This window comes from Vidua chalybeata, chromosome 5 (assembly GCF_026979565.1).
Source record: "Vidua chalybeata isolate OUT-0048 chromosome 5, bVidCha1 merged haplotype, whole genome shotgun sequence".
Lineage (NCBI taxonomy): Eukaryota > Metazoa > Chordata > Aves > Passeriformes > Viduidae > Vidua > Vidua chalybeata.
In genome coordinates, this window is record NC_071534.1 from 39485833 (window position 1) to 39510547 (window position 24715).

Sequence of the window (24715 nt, forward strand, 5' to 3'; positions counted from 1 at the left end):
CAGTCAAGGTGTCAGTCATTACATATGCTTTGTTAATAATATGCTTACATATGTCATTACATATGCTTTGTTAATAATGTGCTTAAATATGCTTACATATGTCATTACATATGCTTTGTTAATGATGTGTTTGTGATAAACACATCAGTCAAGGTGTCAGTCATTACATATGCTTTGTTCTATAGAAGTGAAAGGATAACACAAAAAATAGGTAACGTTTAGCATCATTACCTCCCCATGTAACATACTTGTTGGGGCAGGGACACACATGGAGCTATTTCTAGGCTGTTCTATGTAATGCTTTTTTGATCTGCTCCAGTCACTGTTTTCAGGTGTTTTATCTGTTGTTGTTTACTTGAAGGGAAGCAGATTTTCCTTCTCCTGCACCAAAGCCATAAAAAGGAAAGATTGAAAGATGAGCAGAAAAAAGCTTCCAGCCTCTCTTCCCTAAATGGCAGGTTGCTACTCTGCCTTGAGCCTTTCTGGCTTCTGCCAAACCTTTTTGGATTGAATGGAGAGAAACCAGGTAGCAAGAAGGAGAGGTTATTCCCACCATATGATGAGACATATACTTCTCTTTCATGGTCTAGGCCCAAACCAGTCCCCAGCCAGGGCAGGACTGGGAAGCCAAGTCATAACACAGACAAACCTGCCTATGCTTGTGTGGGGGCACAAAGAGGCCTGGCAGGTTCAGGGATTGCCCACCCTGCCTGCATGCGAGTGCTGCAGATGGACATTGGAGATGATGTCCTTTGGAGACGAATTGCCCTTTCCCGGTATTGCAATAGGATTTTTAAAATTGTGAGGTGACTCTGCCTAAATTAAAATGTAAACCACATGCTGACGTCAATAGCATGGATTTTATTTAAAAGTAAATGAGTGGTAGAGAGAGGCAAGGGAAAGACAGAGAGAAAGAGGGTGACAGAGAAGCAGATTAGGTAGAAAAAAGGTATCACCACTCCATAGATTCTGATGGCATCCCATTGGTCTTCTGGTCTTCTCAGTGGCTGCAGACTGTACACATTAAGTGGCAGGGGAAAAGAATTTACAAAAATCTCCTTTAATGGAGATTTAATGGAGCTTATATTATTCAGGGACTAGGTGGAAACGCCCCTGGTACCTCCCCTGGATGATGTCATACTGGATCAGGAACATTTAATGAGTCTTTGACACCTTCTAAGATGCTGCAGCTGTCTCTCACACTAGTTGAATCAATCACAGCCCATTATGGTCCATCATGCCAGATGAACTCAGGCTATGTGTGAACGTCCTTGGCGCGCCCCGGAGGGCTTCCATAGCTGAGTCCTTATGTAAGGGAGGATGCTGGAATGGTAAGGACTATCCCACTGAGCAGGATCTGCCTCTTATCAGCCTCTTCCCATCTTGAAACCCAGTTTGTAGCCTCAGGTGTGCCTGCCCTTCTGTACCTGGGACACCACTCTGAGCCATGAACACCAATCTCTCAGGGCACCTGGGCGGTCACTGCAGGTGGTCAAATGTTAGCAATTCAATCTCTTACACTTCTGGATACATTCTCCTTTGACCTGGATAGCTGGACAATACTACCACCTTATCTTATCTCAAGGTCCTTTTGCAATCCAAATCAGTAGGCATATTCAGGGAGAGGTGAGTTTCAGTAGATGAGGAGCTGTTTCTTCAGAGTTTGCTACAGTGGACAAAAGTCTTTTGGTGATCTTAGCAATGTTTAAGCGATTAAGCATTTCAGTCCCTGGCACCTGAGAGCCCTGCTGCTCTCCAGCCAGGCACACTGGCTCTCCTGTGTGTGGCTAGGCCCCAGGGCACATAGCAGGAATAGAGGGTTAGTCTGGTCAGTAGGAGCACCCCTCTCTCTGGCTGCAGAACCCAAAGAGTGAGTCCCATACCCGGCAAGAGAGCACATGCAGCCAAATTTGCACATGTGCACCCAGCAAAGATGCTGTTCTAACACCTCATTTCCTCCCCTCCCGTGTCACCCCCATTGCCTGTGACTTTCTGTAATTACTTGGATGCTGAAATAGAAACACTTAAATATACTCTTTGATCCTCCACTGGAAATGGTAGCCCAACACATTTGGCTGTTAGCAGATTGTGGGGACTGTATGCACAGGCCTGTAGAGCAAAATATCTTTGGTTTTGTATAGAAACCCAGCTGTGCTCACACACGTGCCATGGCACATGCTGCATTGAAGTGTGATGACAATCACAACTGAAAACACAAGATGCTTTCAAGGCCCTGTAATTGAAGCAAAAGAAAAACAGGCTAGGCTTAGAGCCTGTAGTGATCAGTACCAGGCCATGCTCTCGGCAGAACACTGCCTTGTAACTGGCAGCATTTGACAGACTTTGTAGTTGCCTTCCAGGCCTGGTGGCTGTTGCTTGTGCAGAACTGGAAATCAGAGCCATGTGGGACCAACCAAGTGGCTGAAGTCTGTGCTGTCCAAGTTTGCCTGCAGGCAACAGAGTGGCAGCAGAGGTGATCCCTGAGGGAAGTGAGGCAGGGAAAAGAGGGCTGGGAACAGCCAGCCACCATCTGCAGCTCTTTGAGAAGGTGCCCCGTTATATCAGTGCCCTTCATCTCAGCCAAGGGAAGGGTGGTTTTTGCTGGAGCGATGACTTCATTATATGTCAGTGCTTTTGAGGTGAGTGACTTTAATGGAAGTCTGAAGGCTGGTCCCTCTGCTGAAGTTGCCTTCAAGCCCCTGGGAGCCTTGGGCTGGGATGCAATTGCTGTGCCATCAGCCGTTATGAGCCCGAGTAACTGGGCTTTTGTACTTCCTATCTTGCCTTATTTGGCTTTCCACAGATGTGTTTACTCTTGCCCTCTCCCTCCTTCTCTTTCTAAATACATGCCTGTACATACCTTACACACATACGTAGAACAAAACATACTCATTTATGTACTGCACTTGTGATATTGTTGGCTTATTTCCCTGGATTAAAGGATTATGTGCTAAAGATGTCCATATATGCTTGACTATTCATGAAACTCTTTAGTAATTATTTACTGTCAGTCTGACCAGTTTGGGCTGTGTTTGATTTTCTGCTGGGAAAATTCAGTGTCACCAGTTTAAACTTGCTGTCCAGAGATCCAAGAACTAAATTCCCCATGTCAAGCAGCAAGAAGGACTAACCTCTCTACTTACCAGACTTTACCAGGGCTTAAAGAAATGAGCTTTACTAGAAGAACTGAAACAAAGAAGGGAAAAACAATAAAGTATCAGCTTGGAAAATCTGGTGAATCTTCCCAGACTCAGAGAAAACTAGGGAGAAAGTTGCTGTCCTGCATCTGAAATGCATGTGGATTCAGGGAAGATTACAGCATATTCTAAGAAAAGTAATCACTTTTATGGCTTGGCAGAAAGACGTAAGACATCTATGCTGCTCTTTTTATTAGATTCAGCCCAACACTATCTTGCCAGATACTTGCTGCTGTCAGTCTTCTTTGTTTTCACCACTTCTTCTCTACCACCACCTCACTGCCCAGAACATCCCCAAAGTATTCCAGCTTTTTAAAATAAGGACAAAAAACATGACAGTGTCTCTTAGAGACATATCTGGTTGGTCAGATATTCCTTCCCAGAAACTCTCCTCCTTTCCTCATGCTCTCTTACTCAAATCTTAGCCCAAATCTTGCTCTTCTTTCTATGTCTGCTGGCCCCTGGTTCTTGTGGTACACAAGAACTCATTTTTTCTCAACTTTTAAATGCAATTTTTTTGTAATAAATAAATTTCTCTTACTTAATTATAACTGGCAAAGAAATCTCGGTGCAGTCAGCTTCTTGTGCTCCTCTGCTGATGGCAGGGGTCTGTCTCAAGCTCTCACAGCTCAGCTATTCTCCTCCCTGTCCTGTCAACAAAAACAAGTGTTGAGGTTTTGCCCTTTTAAATCTCCCAGTTCCCATTTTAAGGGTATGCATGTAGATATATATATATACACACACATATATGTGTGCAGGGAACCCATTCAAGAAAGGAAGGCAAGAGAATCCTCCCACTGCCTTCTACTTTGTGGGTACAGTGAATTCAGGGAAGAAGTTCAGCATGTGAAGGACCCTAATAACAATTTTAAACAACTAAATGAGGAACCGTGCAGAGAGCCTGTGTGATGGTTTAATGTTTCAATTGCATTAGAAACTACATGCTTCCATGTCTTGGAATGTCTTTCGGCAATCTCCACATTGGGATGAGACTCACTTTGAAGGTGTGGCCAAGCAGTGCTGTCTTTGAGATTCAAGACATGTCCAGAGAAATTTTGTCTGGCTCCAGGTTTGAAAACAACTCTGGCACCTGGAGATCATCTAAGCTGTGTCCTTGTTACTTGGCCTGTAGCAGAAACCACAAAGCTAAGAAAATCCTGATTCTTTGGAATAACAGAGGACCAATTTATTCCTTATATGTTTTCAGAATAGTTTGAGGTTATGTTCCCAGTTTCATTTTTTCCCTTAGTTCTATAAAACAATATCAGTCTTAACTTGTCTGCATGTTCATAGAGGTTTTGTTTTTTTTTTTTTTTTAATAATTAACAAGAACACTAAATCGAGACAGCACTTGTTTAACATTTCAACACATTTTTGTCTGAAGTGATTCACTCAGATTGTTTTCCTGGAAAAGGTATTTTCTGGGCCTGTAATCCCCTAGGTATGTGTTTCACCTTCCAATACTGAACTGGTATGGACATACAGAAAGAAAATCTTATCTCCTTGAATAATACCTAATACCATTCCCAGAAAAAAATAATAATGATCTGGCAAATCTCCAGCTATTAATGTTTTATGAGTAACTCACCCCTCCATATGCTGTTTTCATCCTTCTTCAGTACAGGAACAAAACATCCCAGGCACTCCAATGCATTTGCCAAGTTTCTCAAGCACTGCATCATCGTGGCTCCCATAGACACTCATTGTCTTAACAAAAATCATGGTGTACTGTTTGATATTTATGTGGATATTTAATATACTTTTACAAGCTTTCTTGCTCTTTCCCTCCCTTTTGGATTTTTACTTCAATGACAGGTATGAACTCTATGCATAATACAGGGAATGTATTTAATACACAACAGTTGTTCTCTCACATGCAAGTGGTTTCTATAAAGAAACCATCCATCATTGCTATATAATAAGCCACATCTTTTCCTGAATGGTCTGTCCTTCTGAACCGACATATGTGGGGATAAATAATATCTATTATAAAATAGGGAATGTGCAAATACTGGAGTTACTCTTGGAAGAGTTATTAATTTGAGATAAAACTATTAAAACGGCCCAGATAACTTATGAGTCCAAAACCCATTTTCAAAAGGGGGTGAGATCTAAACCAGTGAAAAGATGTAGATGACTAACCAACATAAATAACCCAGACCCTATTGTGGTTGCTCTGGACTGTTTCAGCTCTTCAGTCCTTCTCCTGTTGCACATGAGTTGCACACTCATACTTCCATCAGTGACATTCCTTGGGCTGGTACATATCCATAGGTCATCTCAGGATTTTTGAAGCTAAGTCTTACTTCCTGCACAGGTTAATCTCTTTGATATAACCCAGTTCTCCCACTGGTGACTGCATAAGAGCCACTAAGATTGTCCAAGACCCATAATGTGTTTCACTACCCACCAAACCTACATGGTTCCTAACTAGTCAGGAACTGGTGATTGATTCATGGCCATATGTCAAAGCCAAAATGTTTCATGAAAATATTTTTCATTCTGGAAACTTTTGCCATACCCAGGCTGGAGTTTTCTTGTCAGTCTCACAGGCTGTGTTCTCTAGCAGCAGGTGATGCCCAGCTCCAGTTCAGGGGTTGCAGATCCCAGGCCCTGCAGCACAGCAGGGCTGATGGCCAGTCTGGAGGCCCAAGAAAGAATGGGACCGAGGAGTTTCTACGCTCCACATGTCGTAGAAACATCCAAGAAATGCTGTGGAGTCACGTCTGATACCACTGCACTTCAGACACAGCAGCTACCTGAGAAGACCTCTCCTCCCCACAAGCACGTCTGCTGCCTTTGATTTTTGAAAAGGAGAAAAACAATGTTTTGAGCTTCCTAGAACAAAATATTTTCAGAATTTAATTTCCACAGGAAAGGTAAAACTTTTTTAGGCTTTGTTCCAATCCAGAACGGAACAAGAAACTGTCTGGAAATGTCAGCATTTCCACAGAAACAGCATGCCAAGTTTTGACCTACACTTTCTTTTAAAATCTCTTTTTAATCGGAGTCCCAGAACATGAATTGCTAAATATTCTGTGGAAACTGTGGTTTCAAAGCCCTTGTTTCTTATGAGGATATTTCAAATTTCTGTATCCACATCCTTCACCTGGAAGTCACCTCATCCATATGTCTCCCCTCCATGATTGTGTATTACACTACCATGTTGTGGGGGATTTGTGTCCAAATGTGGTACTGTGACAAAAAATGTAATGCCAGACTATCTGTTTAAACTGGAATTAAATTAAATTATGTGATTAAAAGTGAGCAATGTGTGATAAAAACATAAAAATGTGCAAAGAGAAAGGATCTGTGTTTCTCTGAACATGACAGGGAATTGGCTACACTTTTCCTGATAATGTTGAATGATGATGGATGGTCATGTCCTCTTATATGCATGTGTTTCTTAATTTCTCCTAGCATGAAGTGTAGCTCCCTAGGTATTGTTGTTACCTGAGTCTCTCCTGCTTTTTCAGGGACTCTCACTTGCTCCTAATGATGCCACTTGGGCTGCATGGGGACATTTTATATCCACTTGCTACCTCCATGCACAAATGAACCTGTTGGCCTACTCAGAGAAGGGTGATGATGGTGTCATGGTTGGACACTGGCGCAATGCCAGCGTCCCCATGAAAATGCACCTTCCCTAAATAAATGCTGTGAGATGTTATCAGGAACAGAGCAGAGCAGGCCCAAGCTTAACAACAAAGGAAAAAAAACTTTATTAAACTACTACTAATACAAAAAACACATAAACTAAATCCAGGATGAAGACCTTTTAAACACCCCTCCTCCTCCCAATTTCCAAAAACACTCAGCCATGAAACATCACCCGGGATTCCTGATCAAATTACCACCCTTCAGGTAATCCATACTCAAACTATCAAGGGAGAGAGAAGTCTCTCTTGCACCACAGACCCCCCAGGAAACACAGTTGCCACCCTGTGTTTCCCTGTCACACATGGCAACCGCCCGGGGGAAAAAAAAAAAAAATCAGCCAGTGTGACACTCTCCTTTCCATGTCACAGTGCTCTCACCACCGTGCATGGACAGACTGCCCATAGGGCTCCTTTAAGGATGCTTTGCCACGGACCCAAAGATACAACAGTTCAGTTTCTCATCCTGGGACTACAGTCCCCCCAATTTTCCCCTGGGGCCGAGGGGTCCAAAAACAGGACTCATCTTCTTCCCGAAGACAGAGGGTATCACCATTCCCTCTTCAGCTTTCTTCGTTTCTCGCCATTCTTGTGCTGTTCGAAGCTGAAACAGGTCTCCCTGGGTCACCACTGCATCCCCCTAAAATGCAGTCTCTATTGCAGGAGATTTTGGTTCAGTCCATGGCTAATAAGAAAAGTCCAGCCAAAAGCTACTTCATCATCTCCTCCCACCTAAATATTTCTTCTTCTAACATCTCAGGTCCCGGACTATCTCTCTTCTACTACAAATCAAGGAGGAGTAATACTTTTAAAAAGCCCTCATTTCCTGGAAAGGTTTAAACGTTCAGACTCCCTGGACGGCTGATATCTCGGTCCGGCGTTCCGCCTCCCACGCTGGACATTCCCCCCCCCCCTTCTCCTTCTCCTCTGCCGGCAAATTTCCAGGTGCCGCCAGGCTCTCTGTCTCTTTCCCTCTTGGGGGGGGGGGGGGGGGGGGGCAAAGGCATCTCCGCTTCTCTCCACCCTTCCGTCCGCAGGAGCTGGCTGGGTTCCAGACCCTCAGCCCCCTCGGCCTACCTGGACAAGGCCGCGTGGCTTCCCCTCCCCCACCCAGCCCATGGCTGGGCAGGGGAGAGTCTGCACTCTCTGACGACCGGAACCAAAAGAGAGAATTCTCCTGGGAGTTCTTGCTTTTAACCCCCTGTGTTCTCAGAGGCGTGTCCATACTTTCAGTGGTCACTCTAGGTGCCAATATCCAAACCTGACCACTGATTGGTTTGACCCAACTTCCTGGAAAAAATTCACTTCCATGTCAAACCATGACAGATGGGAAGTGAGAGTGACAGAAATCTGGAATAATTAATTTCTAATGCTCTGAAAAAACACCAGTTTTCAAAAGCATAGAAGGCTAGAAATAAACTAAACATTACATCAAGCAACATCCTTCCCATTTCAGATATTTTGCCTTCAATTTTGCATATTGTCCCTTAGGGTGGCAAAAAGCTCTGGCCTCTCTAGCCTTCACTCCCTATCACAGGAATAATATCCTGCCCAGCCTTGCAGAGACTCCCCGGAGTAGTTACAGTAAGTTGCCTTTCCTTCTGGCTAGTGTGGACTCTAAACATCCCTTTTCCACCTCAGCTGTTTTCTTCACACTCCTTGTTCTAAATTCTTGTGTTGTGGCCTGCAAGACAGGAATCTGGAGATATAAATGTAGAATAATTTTATCCCACCTGAAGCTACAAAATTTTTCTTCCTCCTTAATTTAGGAAACAGAATATTCCAGTGGAGGATGAGTCTTGCCTATTTATCATTGTTGTCTGGACAGTAAAGACAGTAAAGTCTTCAGTAAAGACACAGATTCTTTTGTAGACCTTCTTAACAGACCTTAACTCACAGCTTCCTGATACCTGCAAGTGAACAATCCTGCTAGCAATAAAAAATAATCTCCCAGGAGGACCTCTGATCCTAAAGCAAATGCTGTTTAATTCACCACTCATTAGGAGTGTATCTGGATTGATTTATTGAGCACTTCTGACCCCAAATCTTTTGAACAGCATTCCTTCACGATTAAATAGGGAATGGATTTGGGCAACACTTCTGGCAGGCAGAATGGAAGAACGCAAGTGATTCCTGAAAACATTAATATCATGTAACTTAATGAAAATATACTATATGTTGGCATGCCCAGACCAGGAGGGATATGTTTTTGTTTTCCACCCAAGGCCCTGGTAACTTCTGTAATAAATACGGCTAGAACAATTCATTAATTATACATTTGTGGTTGTTCCACCTTTGTGTATTTTAGAAATATGCAGTCACATTCAATCCATTAAAAAAAAAAAAAGTAAAAAAAGGCAGTATCTTTGGGTCCAAAGAAAATCAATATATTTGGTAAGTACACAACAGTCTGCAGCAGCAGAGAGTATTATATCCTCTAGGGAATCAGCTTCTACTTTTTGCTTAATATTCAAAGAACAGAGGAATGGATACAACTGTACCAGAAGTCTTTTATATGTGACTGACTACAGACAATTGCTTTCTAGTTGAGAAAAACAAACTTTCTTGCCAGTTGTACCCAAGTAATTACAAACATGAAGAGAATCAGCCTCTGTTCTCTGAGCATAGGAACAAAACACTTCCAACCTTGTAATAAGAATCAAGAGAGCAAAATACAGCCTCCTACTGTATGCATTGCCATTGCCATTTAGCTACAAAAGCAGGATAAAGCATGGAATAGGCTGTTGGCTGTATGACTTGTTTGGCCAACAAAGGTATATGCAGCAAATCTGGTATGTGTACTCCCCTCTCTCCTGGCTTCTAGTTAACAAGAGAATGCAGAATCTGGCTTGTCTCCCCACAGAGATTCCAGAAAATTTACCAGAATATTTGCATCTACATAAATCACTAAGAACAACTGTTGCTTTAGGTGCCACTTAATTGGTAAGCAATGTCATCAGCTCTCATGAATTCATCAGAAGGTTCCTAAGAAAGTGAGCTATTATCTTCAATCAGATCTCCTGTTCACAGGAGACTAAATGGCTGGGAAAAAGCCTAATAAGAAATTTTTGAAATGGTTTATCTCAACTGACTTTTGGCACCTAACTCTCCAAATTAGATGTCTATTTCTGGTGGGTTTTCTCTGTTCTTAGCAGAGTGCAAGTGCTTTTGCAAAGAGTGAACTAGATGACAGAAGAGCTAACAGGGAGTGATTAAGGCCCTGAAGTTAGGTGCTTGTTGCATAAAATTAGTAAGAATTGTGCAGAAAAGACCTGTGATGTTGAACATTGTCAAACACAATTTGTCATCAGCAAGGATCTGACAAAAGGGTTTTCTGTGTGGTGCAGACAGGTTCCTGTGAGTCTGCTCCATCTGAGATGCACAGAATCACAGTTTTCCCCAAAAGGGGCACTGCTGAGTTAGCTCCTTCAGCTGCTGCATAGGGTATCAGAAGGGTTGGAGAGCAGAAGTCCTAACTTCATGAGCACCCACAGGACTGGCAAGGGTGAGTTGGTGGGACAGGTGTGCATATCTCACCAGGCTTCCCTACACAGAGGCTCCTGAAATGGGACTGTGCTGTCCTCATAAAAACATTGATCCCAGAAGAGCTGACCTCTCTGCAGGTGGCTTTCCAGAGCAACCCTACTATGGTGAAATTTGGCATAGTCCCAGCTGTTTGCTGAGTGCCATGAGGGTGCCATGAGGGCAGCCTCATCTGGTATGGTCGGTAGGCTCCCTCCTGAGATATGAGCAGGAGCCTCAGCAGAGAGGAATGGAATCTACCCATCTCCAGGCAGTGTCTAACCAGGGAACAGGACTTTGCAGTGTAAGTGGGGGAGGGATCCTTCCCTCAGCAGCATCAACACATCCGAAAGCAACACAAAGCCATTAATTACCTTGCACTGCTAACAACAAGTGACAGAAAAAGCTTTGTATCTTGTACTTGCTGCTGAAAATGCATGGAAAGTTTGTTCACTCTTCCGAGACCTTTCCAAGGGGCCACACAAGTGGCGAGCCGAATAAAGCCAGACACAGCCAGATCTGCCTTTTGCTTGGGCCTTCTGGATAAAAAAGTTTGTGGTACATGAAAGAGCTCTTTGAAGTGACTGATGTTGATGCCTGCAATGCATTTGGGTGAGCGCAGAGAATACCAGGGCTGATGGTGTCAGGAGTCGGGAGGCTCTTCCTCTTTGTGCACAGAGAAGCTGAGGATATCTGAGAGCTCTTTCTCATAAATACCGACACTGTGTGTCTATATTTAAAGAACTGCATAAACTTAGATTCTGCTGAAAAACGATAAGGGTTTGTGACACAGGGTTGAGGGTAGAACAGCATTTGCTGTTTTTCTGCGTCCTGCCCTGCAGCGCGGTTGCGTCGCCAAGCCCACCTTTCCCTGGGTGGCTGCTGCAAATTACTCTGATGGCAGGGTATGTTTCTAACTTCAGAACACGCTCCCCACAGATGGAAGTGAGTAGATTCATTTTTAATGAAAACAAAATTTGTAATCTAGGGTCTCCAGAATAAAACATACAAGAACCTACCAAGTAGGTGGGCTTTTTACAACAGTTCAAAGAGCTGCCAAATGACCTTGCTTGTCTTGGTGGTGAAACAAATCAGTATGTTTGATACAGAGTTTTCCAAGTAGAATCATTGAAAGGTAATTAGAAAGAGAGGGGAAAATAGCAAAATGAAAAACCAATAAAGAGAAAAAAAAAAAATCAGCTTTGTGTCATGTCCAGAGCAAAATACACATCACAGGCTGACAGTTTGAGAGTTGTTGGAACTTTCCTTGTGTTGCTGTATATTTAAGCATTAATTAGAAAACAAATGTTGAATGTCTTGGGGCAAAGGTGTAACAAAGAACAAAATCCAGTCTGCCTGCTCCCATTAGACCAAGAGGCATCCACATTGCAACCCTGCCCCAGCTTAACGCCTCTGGATGCTGCTCTGCTCCCTCTGGGACAAGCAGGTAGAGAAGACCAGTGGCACTTTCTTCTGGGAGAGCAAATGGTGCAGAGGATTTGAGCTGGGATGACCTGGCCAGGAAGTAGAATGGTAGTTTTGTAGGAAGATGGAGCAAAAAAAGCCAAAGAGTGAAGGAGTTACATGAGGTTATCTTATCAGCCCCTTACCCCTGTCATCTTCCTATTTTAAAAACAGAAAACTCTAGGGCATAAAGCAACCCAAAGACAAATTCAATCTGTTCAGCTGGAAGCTCCTTCCTCTTCATAAAGTCATGAATAGTTCTCAAATATTCCAGTGTGATTAAAAAGAGGAAATTCAAATACTTTATAATCTTTGGGTTATAGGATTAGGCCTGTAATAGTTTTACTTGGCTTTATAAGCCTGATTCTGTCCCAGTGAACATGATGGGAGGTCAGTTATCAAGCCACAGGGGGCAAGATAAAGCTCTATATGAGTTGCTATTTTTTACTCTTAAAGTTAGTCTTATTGGGCCCAGCCCAACTTCAGCTGAAGTTAATGAAAAGACTCCTGCTGACTTTAATGGGAGTTGGATTGGCCCTATTGTCCTTTGTTGAGTAAAGTAATTTTAAAAGGTCAGGAGGTGAATTTAAAGAAAAGGAAACAACTACATCGATAAGCTTTATTTGATATGCTTATCTTATAGAGAAGAAGGGTTGTCTTAGCTGGTGAGAGTAGTTCAACTAGTCCTTGTAGACTCTGCAAGGATAACAAAGTATGGTTTTACTCAAAAAAAAAAGTGGAAATGAAAATTTCTGAGTTCTGATTTAATGATCACCCAGTGGCTTCTATCTGCTCAATTTACAAATAAAACAGACACCAAAGTTAGACCCTAATCTCAATTGAAAGCAACCTTTTGCCGGTGCAATTCCACTGACTTTAATGGATTTCTTCTTGATGCTTCAATGGATTTGTTCTTGATTGACATGGGTGGGAAAGCTAAAATAAGATGTTCTGATTCTAATTCCTATAGCCACACTTCAACTTGGTCTATGGACTCTTCTTTCAGGACAGTTGCTCCTCCACCTACACCTGAAGCAACTTGGTAGTCAAAGTGACAGGGAAGAGAAGAAGGATGAGTTAATTAATCTGCTGATTGTGTAAAAAGGAGCACAGATGCAGCTCATTCTCCAAATGTTCCCTTGGTTCTGAAAGACAAAGAAGACAAAAAGGAAAGAAAAACTTACAGTTATGCTGTGTGAACTTCTGGGTTTTGACTTGCATTCTGTGTCCTCTCCAGCTCTAAATAAAGCAGAGCACAGGTATTACCACCATAGTCATCAGATAAAACTATCAAATGAAAAGTTACTATATTTACACAATACTTTTTTCATTATAAATTATAGACCAGTCTCCCTCAGAACAACTCTCATGCACTAGTTGTCAGAAGATGCTGTTGGCAATCAGCTTCACAATTTTTTTTTCTTTTCCTGCTTACCCCTTTTACAGGATACATTTTAAGATCCAAGGGGCATAAAACATGCTACATTTCTTGGGATATGCCTGAAGGAGTTTGGTTTTGATTTCTTTGCATCGTCCTTGCTAAATATTTCATGCTGTGAAATTCAGATAGCCTTCTCTGATACAGGAAGTAGCAACAGGAAAATTAAAGTGTGTACCTCCTCCACACCCCACACCCCAATTTACTGCCATTTTTTATATACAAAAATAATCTCTACCAAGCTGAGATGAATCAGAACCATCTTTCCAGCAGATGGTTAAAACTAAAGGGAGAGAAGGATGGCTTCACTGGGCTAATCCAAGAAAGGGAAAAGCCCTCTAAGCAGTTCCCTTTCCAGGCAGGTTAACAGTCCTGCTCTCAGCAGGTTCTGACCATCAATGAACTAACCCTTTCCTCCAACTTGCCTCCCACTGGGCAGGAATTCAGTGCATGAGCAGAGGTCAGTGTTAATGCCATCCTGCTAAAGGCATCCCGCTTTCATTCACAAAACAAACCACTTTACTGGCTTCAGAGAGAAAAGGAAGTAACCCAGGAGAAAAAATGCACAAAGATTTTCTATTAAGCAAGAAGCAGTTTACGATATAATACGAGTTGCAAAAGGATTGAATCAAACATTGATATATCTTTAAAGCAGCTTCTTAAATGAGAATCAATGAAAGATTATTTTGCCCATGTCTAAGCTTAATGGCACACTTACACAAATAAGATGAGAAAGTACAGCTGCAGTGAACACTTGTGCTGCCTGCTGCAGTTTATAGAACAAACATTTGGGATCTATCTGGCTAATCATGATATATTTTTCATGTGATCATCTGTTTATGCTTCTTTGGTTTATATGTCTTGGGGCTGGGCTGCGTGCCAAGGGGCTGGGGGTGGCAGTCAGCAAACAGCCCCAGGTCCCACGGGACTCTTGCGGGACCCTCAGTTACAGCTGCTCCAGCCTCACAAGGGAACAGGTCCCCCCCACTCCTCCTGCCTGTGTCTGAGGATGTCGTGTGTGTGGAGCTGCATGGCTTAACCCCTCCTGTTCTTCCCACAGCCCTTCTTGCACCAGAGCCACAGACTGGGCATCTATATGTAAGGACAATGGCATATTCTGTTTAGTGCACCATTTTAACCAAAAAGCTGTATAGTGCCCTGGGGTAGCTCCATTGGGCCAGTGGTGGAGACACTTATTTCTGTACTTGCTTCCAAAAAAATTTTTTTTTCTTATGTGGCTGGTGTCACTTGGCCAGTGGCAACACGAAGAACTCGCCATGGCTGCCTACTGATCTTGGCGCCCTGGCTTGGCCGCTGTCCCTGTGTCCCCAAAGGCTCTATACTGTTGTTCCTGCACCAGACCATCCCCCCTTTCCCTATGTGATTCCCACGGCTCTTTCACCAGGCATCTTCATCTTTCAGCCATGTGCATCCACAGAGGCTGTGCTTTCCACTGCAGCTCTTTGCCTTGTGCCTCCCCAGCAACAGCCCCACAGACAACTTGCACCCCAGGGTACAGGGCCGATTTCTGCCCTCCCAGACCACAGCCAGCTGGACCAGGTTGCACCAGACAGGGGTCAGCCCATGTCAAGTCACTGGTGGTGCTACCTGTGCCCATTGCAGCCCCCATGGCCTCCCTACACCAGACTCAGCAGGTGCTCCTCTCCAAAGCACAGGTGCAGCAGCAACATACTGATACTTGACAGTCAGATCATCAAAGCTGAAGGAAAAAAATCAGGGTGAATCTGGGCTGAGCAGCTGTTAAGATTCTGGGAAGAGGCCATCTGCTTGCGAGATTTCCCACTTCTCTCCTATGGATGAAGCACAGCTAGTTCAGAAAACACTGAAGCAGACACACTTCTGTGGCCATTGCAAAATACAGAGGTTAAAGGAACCATAAAATAAGTCAGTGATGGCCTATGCCTCCAGCTCAAGGCTATGATAAATTTTAGAAGTGCTGATGCTGCTAGTGGGGCCTCCAGCTGTGAAGAAGTACAAATAGGGCTTTCTCAACATCACAGCACTAGCCAGGCACTGGCAGCAGGCAGGAGGGTTCAGAGCAGCACTTGAAGATCGTTCTAGTTTTAGCAAAGGAGCAAGTCACTTTGAGCCCCCACCCACAGTGGCTGCACAATAATGAGAAGGAAATGCAGAATGAACCTGGGTAAAGCCATGCAGCTCAATAACACTGATCCATGCTGTACCTGGCTATTCTGCTGATGGTTGCTGAAGTTACCCACTTCCCTGGTTAATAGGCAAATAAATGATATCATTGTTCTCCATCAGTTGCCATGCATCTGCTCTGCAGAGGACCACAGACTCTCCAGACAAGCAGTGTGAGGGCTTTGTGGGGTTGTGCCATGTGTTCCTCAGCCAGGCTGGGGGCTCATGGGGTTGCTGGCTCTCCCAAAGGAAACCTCAGCTTGACCTTGCCCTTCATCACAACAGAGGCTAGAGACTCCGTGGGTCCTTCTGCACACACAGACAATGTGATTTTGGGAGTCTGGCAAATAACAACGAGGTCTGTTATGCCCTGCCTGCTCTCACAGCACCTCAGGATTTTGTGGGATGGACATCACCTCTGTTGTAAGCCAAAGTAGTCTTATTTACTGGTGGGATCTGAGCCATGACATGTAGAAAACTGCTCTTCCAAAAAATCCCACCACTGGGGAGAAGACAGCTGAAGCCCAGTACTAGCAGCCTTCTCATCTGGAGAGGAAAGTGCCTGTATTTTTCAAATGCCTCACAGCTGAAAGCAAGTCCCACATGCCCTGGCATGATAAAGGACAAGTGTGTGGGACCCTGACTCATGGGGCTCTGCAACCCCCGTGGCTGCTGGCACAGCCTGGAAGGGCAACCCTGCACACAGGACTGTCATGCAAAGCTGAAGCGTGTTAAATCCCTGGCTGAAAAGGGTGAGTGTTTCTCTGTGCAGTCTTTACCTCCCTGAAGATGTTTACTTTGCTCCTTGTGCTTCCCTTCTGTTTCCTTCCTCTCTACTTCACACCACTAATACATTAAGCACAGAGTAGCAATGAAACAGAAGAAATGAAAATGCAGTCTCAGCAGCAATAGCTCTCAAGCTGTGCTGGAAGGAAAAAATTAAAGTAAGATGGGTGGCTGAGGGAAGGGAGCAATGTACTTGTCTGGCTCGTGGGTCCCCACAGGGAAGTCCAAGTGTAATGGTCTCTTCCTTATCTACATCCCCATGACACAGCACTTCAGTCTGTAGGAATACCATGAAGATAGAGGATTCCCATGCAATAGACCCTTCACAATCAGGTGCCAGCAAAATTACTGGAATGTGTCCTTGCTACTGAGCAATGTGGCCAAGGAATAAGAAAAGGAGGTACAGAGAGTGGCAAAGGAAGGAAATGGGGAAGGAGATCCTCCTCTCAGTCTGGGATGCCCCAGTTCATGCACTTTTGAAAAGAAATGATTTTTCATCATGCCTAAAGTGGGTTACATAGTGTAAAGCCTCCTCCTCATTGTTCATTAGCATCACTGAGTCTTTCAGACAGAGCCTGGAGGCCTTTTGCCCGTGTTGAACATGTTATGTCCCGTGAAGGTTGTGGGGATGGCTGAATGAGAATAGTTGGCTGCCAGAAAGGCTGGTGGTTGCTGCACTGGCAATTTTTCTTTCCATCAGTCATTTTAGGAAAGCCAGGATGTTCCTTTCTCACAAATCTTGATCTACAAGTACAGGCCCCACATTGCTTAATATTCTGGGTGCTGAGGGAATTTCAAATTCCTGCACTGGGACATATGTCTATAGAAACTCTTTGTAGTATTTGAGACCCTCTGTAATACTTGAGTGGGTTCAAGTTTTTTCCTATTTTTACAATAGCAATATGAGAAAGCACAAATCTCACATATCTGATGATTGCACAAGTGGGATTTTTTGGTGGGGAGGGCAATAATTTCAGTCTGATCTTTTTCCATTATTTTTATTCAACTCTACATTCCTCAGTTCAGCTCTACTTAAACACAAAGCAGAAACAATGAAGTGGCCCTTGTGTGAGGAGCAGCACTTGGAAGAGACAGTCCCTGGGAGACCACAGGTGCTGGTGGCCTCGTTTTATAGGACGGTGACTAATATCCACCAGTGTCTGGAAACACCAAGCCTATTCACATGAAAAATAAATCTCATGTGAAATATGGGCTTCCATGGATCATCTAGTAAAGGTGAACGTTTTTTATATCATATTGCACACTAGGAAATAAAACCCAAACTGCACTGACAGGATGCATTGACAGTGCCCTTTCTACAGCAGATTTTTATGTGTTTTCCAGAGTCTTTAATTCTTTTACTTCAGAGTCCCTCTCATTGTGGATTTATGACATGTTTCCTGCCTCCCTTCTCCTCATCTGTTCTCCCACATCTCATACTTGAACTACTTTAAAGTGACACGCTGACACATGTGATGAAAGCAAGCACGTCGCTCCGGACCTGACAGAGCATGTTTCTCTGCAGTGTGGTGACCCTGGACCAGCTAACACCCCCAGCCAATGTCTGAGTGCAAATGCAGTGGACAGGCAGAGGGACATATGCCTGGCAGGAAAAAGGCCAAAAAACAGGGAGGTAGAAAGTCTTGGCCTCCGTGGAGTAGTCAAGATATTGCTCTATTACAGCACTTTGGATGCCTCCCTGGGGCTACTGGGTGTGGCTTACTGCTACTAAGTCACAGGCCATGATGGCAGCACTTTGGAGGTCCCCTCTGGAATAGTTACTGATAGAAATGGGCCAGGAGACCAGCTCCCTTAAAAAGGCCTTTATTAAGTGATCAGCTCTGGGTGGGGGCCCGGGGGGTCGTGCACACCGCCGCTGCTCCCTTCGGCGACGCAGAGGAGGAGGTGATCAGTTTTGCTTTGCAGCAGAACTGGGACTCCTGTCCTCACAGGCGTGCCTAGGAAGACGTCTCCTGGCTCATCGACTAGGGTCCTCATTTCAGTCCGGTTGCCTTAGGTGGTGGTGATTTCCAAAACCTGGTTGATAGCATAGGGGGACTCTTCCCCAACAAGTTTAGTCACTTGATTTTCCAAATTTCCAGGTTGGCTCATTGTTTCCAGGGTCTTTTGTTGGATTTCCTTCTGCCTTGCTTAATTTGCATATTACCGGAGCTGTTTCTGGCCGCCATTTTGGGAGCAGCAGAGGCAACAGCCGAGGGACTCAATTAGGGTACAGGTAAAAGGATTTAACAGTGGGGAAAGTAACAGTGGGGGTAATACAACAAGGGTACAACCGGGGTGAATATGGGGTATTAACACAAGGGGGGGGTACAACGAGGGTATCTAATAACAATTGTAAGTATTTCAACAACTTTAACTTTACTGAACTTGTTCATAACAGTTACCCTCTGGTAACTTCTGATACCTGACATAGATGTATTTACCCTCAAAACCCAAAGCCACCCCACCACCTACCATCACTTTCAGCTGTGACACGCACCCTCCACCTGCAATCTTCTTCCTCTTTCTTCCTCTAAGCCCAGGTAGCATCTGCTTGCTCAGCTTCGAGTAGCAGGGGAGCAAGGATAGCATCCAGAGCAATGAACGGAGGGTCTCCTGTGTGGCCATGTTTGTCTGGGGACTAAACCAAGGATGGTGAGTTAAAAGTTCCCCTCTCTCTGACTGCCCTCAGCCCACTCATAACTGCTTTTGTGCCTTAGTTTCCTCCTACATAAATTAAACAAGTCAGTGTGTTCCTTGATGTTTTTTTTTTCCTCCTATGTTCTTCCCCCATTCTTACAGATTCAGTTCAATGCCCAAGAGCATCTGTATTTGCTAATGTTTTGAACAAAATTATTTAAAACATGTTTTGAAGAAGTCCTGCTTCTCAATGCATTGTATCTTATGGAAGTGTGAAATCCTAGCATGAGGTTCATACCCACAACTTAAGTATACCAAACGCTGTAAGAGATCACTGTCCTCTCCCCACTGATGGTCATCCTTGTTCTCTGTCTAGACCAAGGAAATCTCCTTCCTTTGGTCCTTACAAAGAAATGCTTATCTGTAGGACAGCCTCCAAGCTCTCTGCAAGAAGTGAAATGCTGAACACATTTGTAAAAATATTGATCCTCAGCACCCCTTCCTGGAACATCTGTTCCACGGCAGCCTTTCCAATGGATGCCTTGAGCAGCAGGGATTACTCATCCTGCAGAAACAGCAGCACATGGCAGCTTGCTTCTCTTGCCTTCTGCTGGGCAGAAGCTTTTGGAGAATGTGCACTTTTAAGGGACACATTAATTCACCTTTCATATGATCTGGCTGCTTTCTGCAGCTTTAGAGGCTGCACATGGTCTGGCTGCATCACATAGGGAAATTGCTTGTTCCTGGTCAGTACAACCATAAGTTAAATCTCAGCTGTTCTCTGTGTAAATGTGGACATCAATGCTATGTAATGTTACAGCTATTAAGACCCTTTTCACTATCACTAGAGTAAAAAAGGAGTATTTTCACCATAACACTAGTAAAGTAATTATGCAAAAATATATAGATCTGCCTTTTGATCTGCTTGCAAAAGCCCCTACAAGGAGGTGTCATTAAGGATATTGAAATTTTTCCAAGGTTGGCATGAATCTTAGAGCTTGCTAAGTATTGAGATTAGCAAGGGGGCAGTTTTTAAAGAGGGCTATGGAAAATCATTACAAAAATTCAAACCTGTGAGGTCATGCTCTTCCATAACTTTGCAAAACACCATGCATTTGTATTAGTTCAGACATCTATCACCTGTAATAAAAATATGAATTGAAAAAAGCCAGTTCAAAGCAAGGCTTGCACAGAGCTTACCAGCATCCCATAGCATTCTGCGGTACTGAACCCAGCAGAGTAACTCAGTATTGTACAGGAAAGTTCTGTCTCTTGCTTCCTCTAAAACCTCCTGCTTGGAAATTTCATTGGATCCCTCTAGCTCTTCTGTCACAAGAAACAGAGTTCTCTATCCATCTTCTCAACATAATCTTACAGTATTCTGGTCATCTGCCAGGATACTTTGGACACAGACAGAGAAGCAAGGTTTGAGACGGAAATAGTTAAAATCTCCCTCTGACAGCTGCATAAATGGCAAGCAGCCTGTTCATTTGAAAGTGTGAGAATGAAGGCTGCTGTATACAGAGAAGTGGGCATTTGCGTGACTTCTTAGTTTAGACATGGTCCCTCCTGAGGTCACTGTTTGCCACCATTCCAACACGTCTAAGTGGCTTTGGAGTAGCTTTTTGGGAAGATTTTGTAACTCAAGTTAACCCTGACCTAGGAACCACTAGTCTGTTTCAATACTATAGCTTTGCCCTCAGCTCAGATCTACATGAATCATGTTGGGAGTTCAGCATATTAAAAAACATAGAAATGAGAGTGGGCTGACCTCTAATTCCAGGGAAGTGTCACAGGAGTCTTGTCACCATTTAAAGTCACCTGCCTTGCAGCCCTCACCTTTGAGTTCAAAGGTGTGCTGGCCATAGCCCCTCTCCTCTTCCAACACAGGCCATTTTTTAAAGTTTTTTTTGAGTTTTGAGTATTCTGCAGCTGAGCTTCAGTCTTTGTTGTCTCTCATCTTTTTCTATAGCATACTTAATGCTACCAAAAGACTAATGATAAACCTACTTTCAAAGGGACCTTAAAATCTAAGAGACTGACAGTCTGCATGAAATCTCTTAAGTGCATCAAGGCGGTTATCACCAAGGCCTCTTTGGACAAAGCCTTTTCCATGCTTCCTGGCCAATTAAAGCTGGATACACACCCGTTAGATCCCTTAGACACCTAAGGGACACACTTGTGAAGAGTTTGCTGAAGTTGATAGCAGAATTTGTCCCAGGACAGCAGGGAGGGCAAAGCACAGGGTCTCACGGAGCACAAAGCACTATGAAGGGGTTTGCAGAATATGACCCTCAGGCACGAGAAGTGATCTTTTTGCCACATGCAGCTGAGGAGTCTCAAACAAATGTGCTCTGCAATATTGCTCATACAAATGGCATGGGGCTGCGGAAGCATGGAGGAACCATTTCTGCAAAACGCTGTCAGCTGGCGAGAAATTCTGCAGGAAAGAAAGCGCACAGCAGCTCCCAGCTGCCTTAGGCTACAGGCATCAAACCTACAGGCAGCCTTGCTGACACTACATAATTGTCCACAGGTAGGGTAGGCTGAATGGCACCCTTTGAATCACAGAGTTTCATGTCTCTGGCAAATGGAAAAGCAGACATCAATAGATGATGAATATAGTGAGAATTGTATTCTAATTGGAAATAAGATGTATATTACCTTGTACTGGATCAAATAACACGAAGGATTAAAATGGCTGTGCTGAATAATTGAGATCCCAGTTGTATAATTTTTCCTATCATTTTAAAGTTATGCCACGGAACCAGAAATATTCCACTAATAAAAAAGGTTGCTCATAAAAAGGAAAAATATCAAAGAGCCATCAGTGAATAGGAACATTAGAGAGAGAAGAAGAATTTTCCCACTCCTCACTCCTTCTGTATATTCAAGTGCTACTTTATAAGCTTTGATTCTTTATAAAATTATAAACACAGAGAAATTCCTGAGAAGCAGCTAATGTACTCACATTAGACATACGGTGATGCTGAAAATTTCTCTTAATTTTCCACCCATGCATTTGAGGTGCTGTGTAATTAGAAAGAATTGGCAACACTTGATTGCAGTAACAGCTGCATCCAGTTGTAAACTAGCAATTCAAAGCAGGAATATTCACAAAGTTTAAGACAACTCCATCTGAAGAATCACTTTCTAAATCTAGGTGTGACTAAAAAGATTCCTTTCTACTGGGACTGTTTGTCCCCAGTGCCACACAAAACAAGGAGCTGTAACCACAGGCACATTTGAAGCCTCTGTGTCATATTACTGGTAGCTTGAAATTCAGACTACAGCCTCTTTGAAAAGATAGTATTTTTCCAGAAATGTTTATTTTACATTTAGAGCTGTTATTGTTATTTCTTCTCAGTGGTGTAGAAGTCCAGTTGGAAGAGTTTTCTTTCCTCTGCATTGAAGCTGAAAATTCCTGGAAAGCCATGACAATATTCAGCATTCATGATTACACAGACAGACATATTTCATAAAAATTGCATAGGCTTTTAATACAGGATTATGAATAAGCTCTAATGTTGAAATTATATTAGATTGGATTTCAGAACGTATTTAACATATTTCCATACAGCAACCTTGAGATGTCTTTTCAATAACAGTGATTATTACAGGCAGGCTGTTTTTTAAGAAAACATTAGTTCAAGGTAGACAGGGCTTCCTGAAAAATGTTCTACATCTTTATGGCTGATGTTTTAGTTGTTTTGAATTAACTTTTTTCACAGCCAGAATGAAACGTTTCACCATATAATTCTTCATGCATGTCTTCAAACAAACCTGGAGCCTTTGCTGTGAATTTTTGAAACTGTAATACAATCTCAGGCATTAAAACTCTTTGTGAGCTGAAGGTGAGCATTTTGCCCCGAGTTATCTGGTTTCTCTCAAAATATAAATATTCTTAGGTAACGTCTGTCTTTTTAAAAATAGTGATTGCCCAAGGTGATTTGAAGGCATCTCTAAGTACCAACCCGTGAACAATCCCAGGCTTACTCTTTGATAGGTCTCCAACAGCTGACTGCCCAGCCCACAGACTTTGATAAGGACAAGCTGCTTGATCGAGTGGAATGGAGTTCAGATTTGTCTCTATAGAATGACAAACACATTGAAATTGTGCATTGCCCAGGAGGCATTTGGAAAGCAGAACTCCTTGGGATCTGTCTGTATGAGCAATTTCTCAACCTGTCCTCATTGCACTGGTTCCCTGGACCAGTGGCTCAGCTTTGCCATTTTGCCCATTTTTCCTTCCTTACAGAATTCAAACTCCTTCTTCTGTATGGAACACCAGTGGTTTTAAATGCAGTTCATTTGAATATATCTGCTAGATTAGGCTCAAGGTAACTGGGTATGCCTTTGGTGGTTCATGTAGTTGCCTCCTGGGGTTGCAGCACTTGCCTCTCCATATTTAACACACTGCCACAAAGAGCACATGGACTATTGTGATATACTGATGCTGCCTGCTATTTGTCTCTCTTCCACACTGGTGTCAATCTGATGTAAAGCTACAGAAAACACTTAGATTTTACCAGTGTGAGGCACTGAAAGACTTTCCTTCAGTCATTAGCAAGTTTGATAGCTCTCATTAGTCTACTTTAGTCATTGGAGAAAAGAGATGTGTGTTTCCTACACTGGTGGCATAAACATTCCCCTCACTTTTATACTGCTGGAAGAAATGTGTATTTTCAGGGCTAAAACAGTAATCCATTCACAGTGCATTTCTGAAACCAACCCTATTCTATTCATCTCACTTAAATGGTCAAAACTGTGAAACTGGATGCCCCAGGTTCTACTCCTAACACCTAATAGAGATTCTTTGAAGGGATGTTTTGAAGACATTTGAAATAGGAAGCCCTGTGCCCTATTCTCACTGCTGTTGTGAAACTCTAGGTGAGTCCACACAGATGTGGATTTTTATTGCAGTTAAACATTTCTAAATACCATGCTGGTTAAGAATAGGCTGAATCCTCTAAAATTTCCTTTTATTTTTTGCCCTCTAACTTGACCAATGGACTGTATCTACTAATTAAATATCAACAGGAAACAAATGTCTTCACAGACGTAAAGTAGTTATCTATGGCAATTGTGGTTTGTGGTGTAAAAGCTGGAATGTGGAAAAAAATCCACATTCAGAAAGACGCATACATTTTTAAACAGTATATATGAACTCGTGCATGGCCACCCAGCGAGGGATGGAAGTGGCTGGAGACAGATGCTTTCTCCAGAGCGGAGGATTTGATAAGGTATAGGAGACCGAGCCTTTGCAGCCAAGCTGTCCAGAGATATGACAATTCCTGTACCCTTAGACAGAGCAGGCCAGTTAGCAAGGAGAGGCAAAACTGTGCATCCTGCTCAGTCAGCCTCAGCTCTGCAATGCCATTCACAAGGGAATGGCATTGGCAAAACTGTATCTAAAAGTGCCTCAATTTGTACTAATAGTAGCAACCTATCACAATTTTTTTTTCTTGCCACCCAATATCAGCTTATCAAAGAATAATTTATTCTCTTTTTCTACTGGTGACTGAGAAGAAAATCTGACTTTTAGAAATCTCCATAGCCTGAATAGTTTAAGTAACTGAAAGATGAAATAAAATACCCAAAGGAAAGTGGAAAACCTACCATGTCATTTTGCATCTGGGTGTAGGAAAAATGCTGCTCCACTATGACCAAAATGCTTTTAGATAAAACTCACTACTGGGCATTGTCTTAGCCTTTCAATAAATCACTTTCCACTGTAAACACTGACTCCAGTCAACACAAAATATTTATTCCTCTCATCTGAGGTTCTTCCACATGCTTTGAGGTACTTGAGTTCACAAGTGAGAATACTAAATATCATTCCTGTTGCA

The 24715-nt window shown here is 43.2% G+C and overlaps 1 protein-coding gene across 1 annotated transcript in view; it reads right to left on the reverse strand.

Annotated features, from left to right (window-relative positions):
- Positions 1-349: 349 nt before the first annotated feature.
- MSRB3 (methionine sulfoxide reductase B3) overlaps positions 350-24715 on the reverse strand; it is a 108470-nt gene continuing 84104 nt past the window's right edge. The window contains exons 9-10 of the mRNA XM_053943776.1: positions 13024-13078; positions 350-381 (exon numbers count right to left, since the gene is read on the reverse strand). Coding sequence (XP_053799751.1) covers positions 13026-13078 — 53 coding nt within the window. The 3' untranslated portion in view covers positions 350-381; positions 13024-13025. The remainder of the gene's footprint in view (positions 382-13023; positions 13079-24715) is intronic.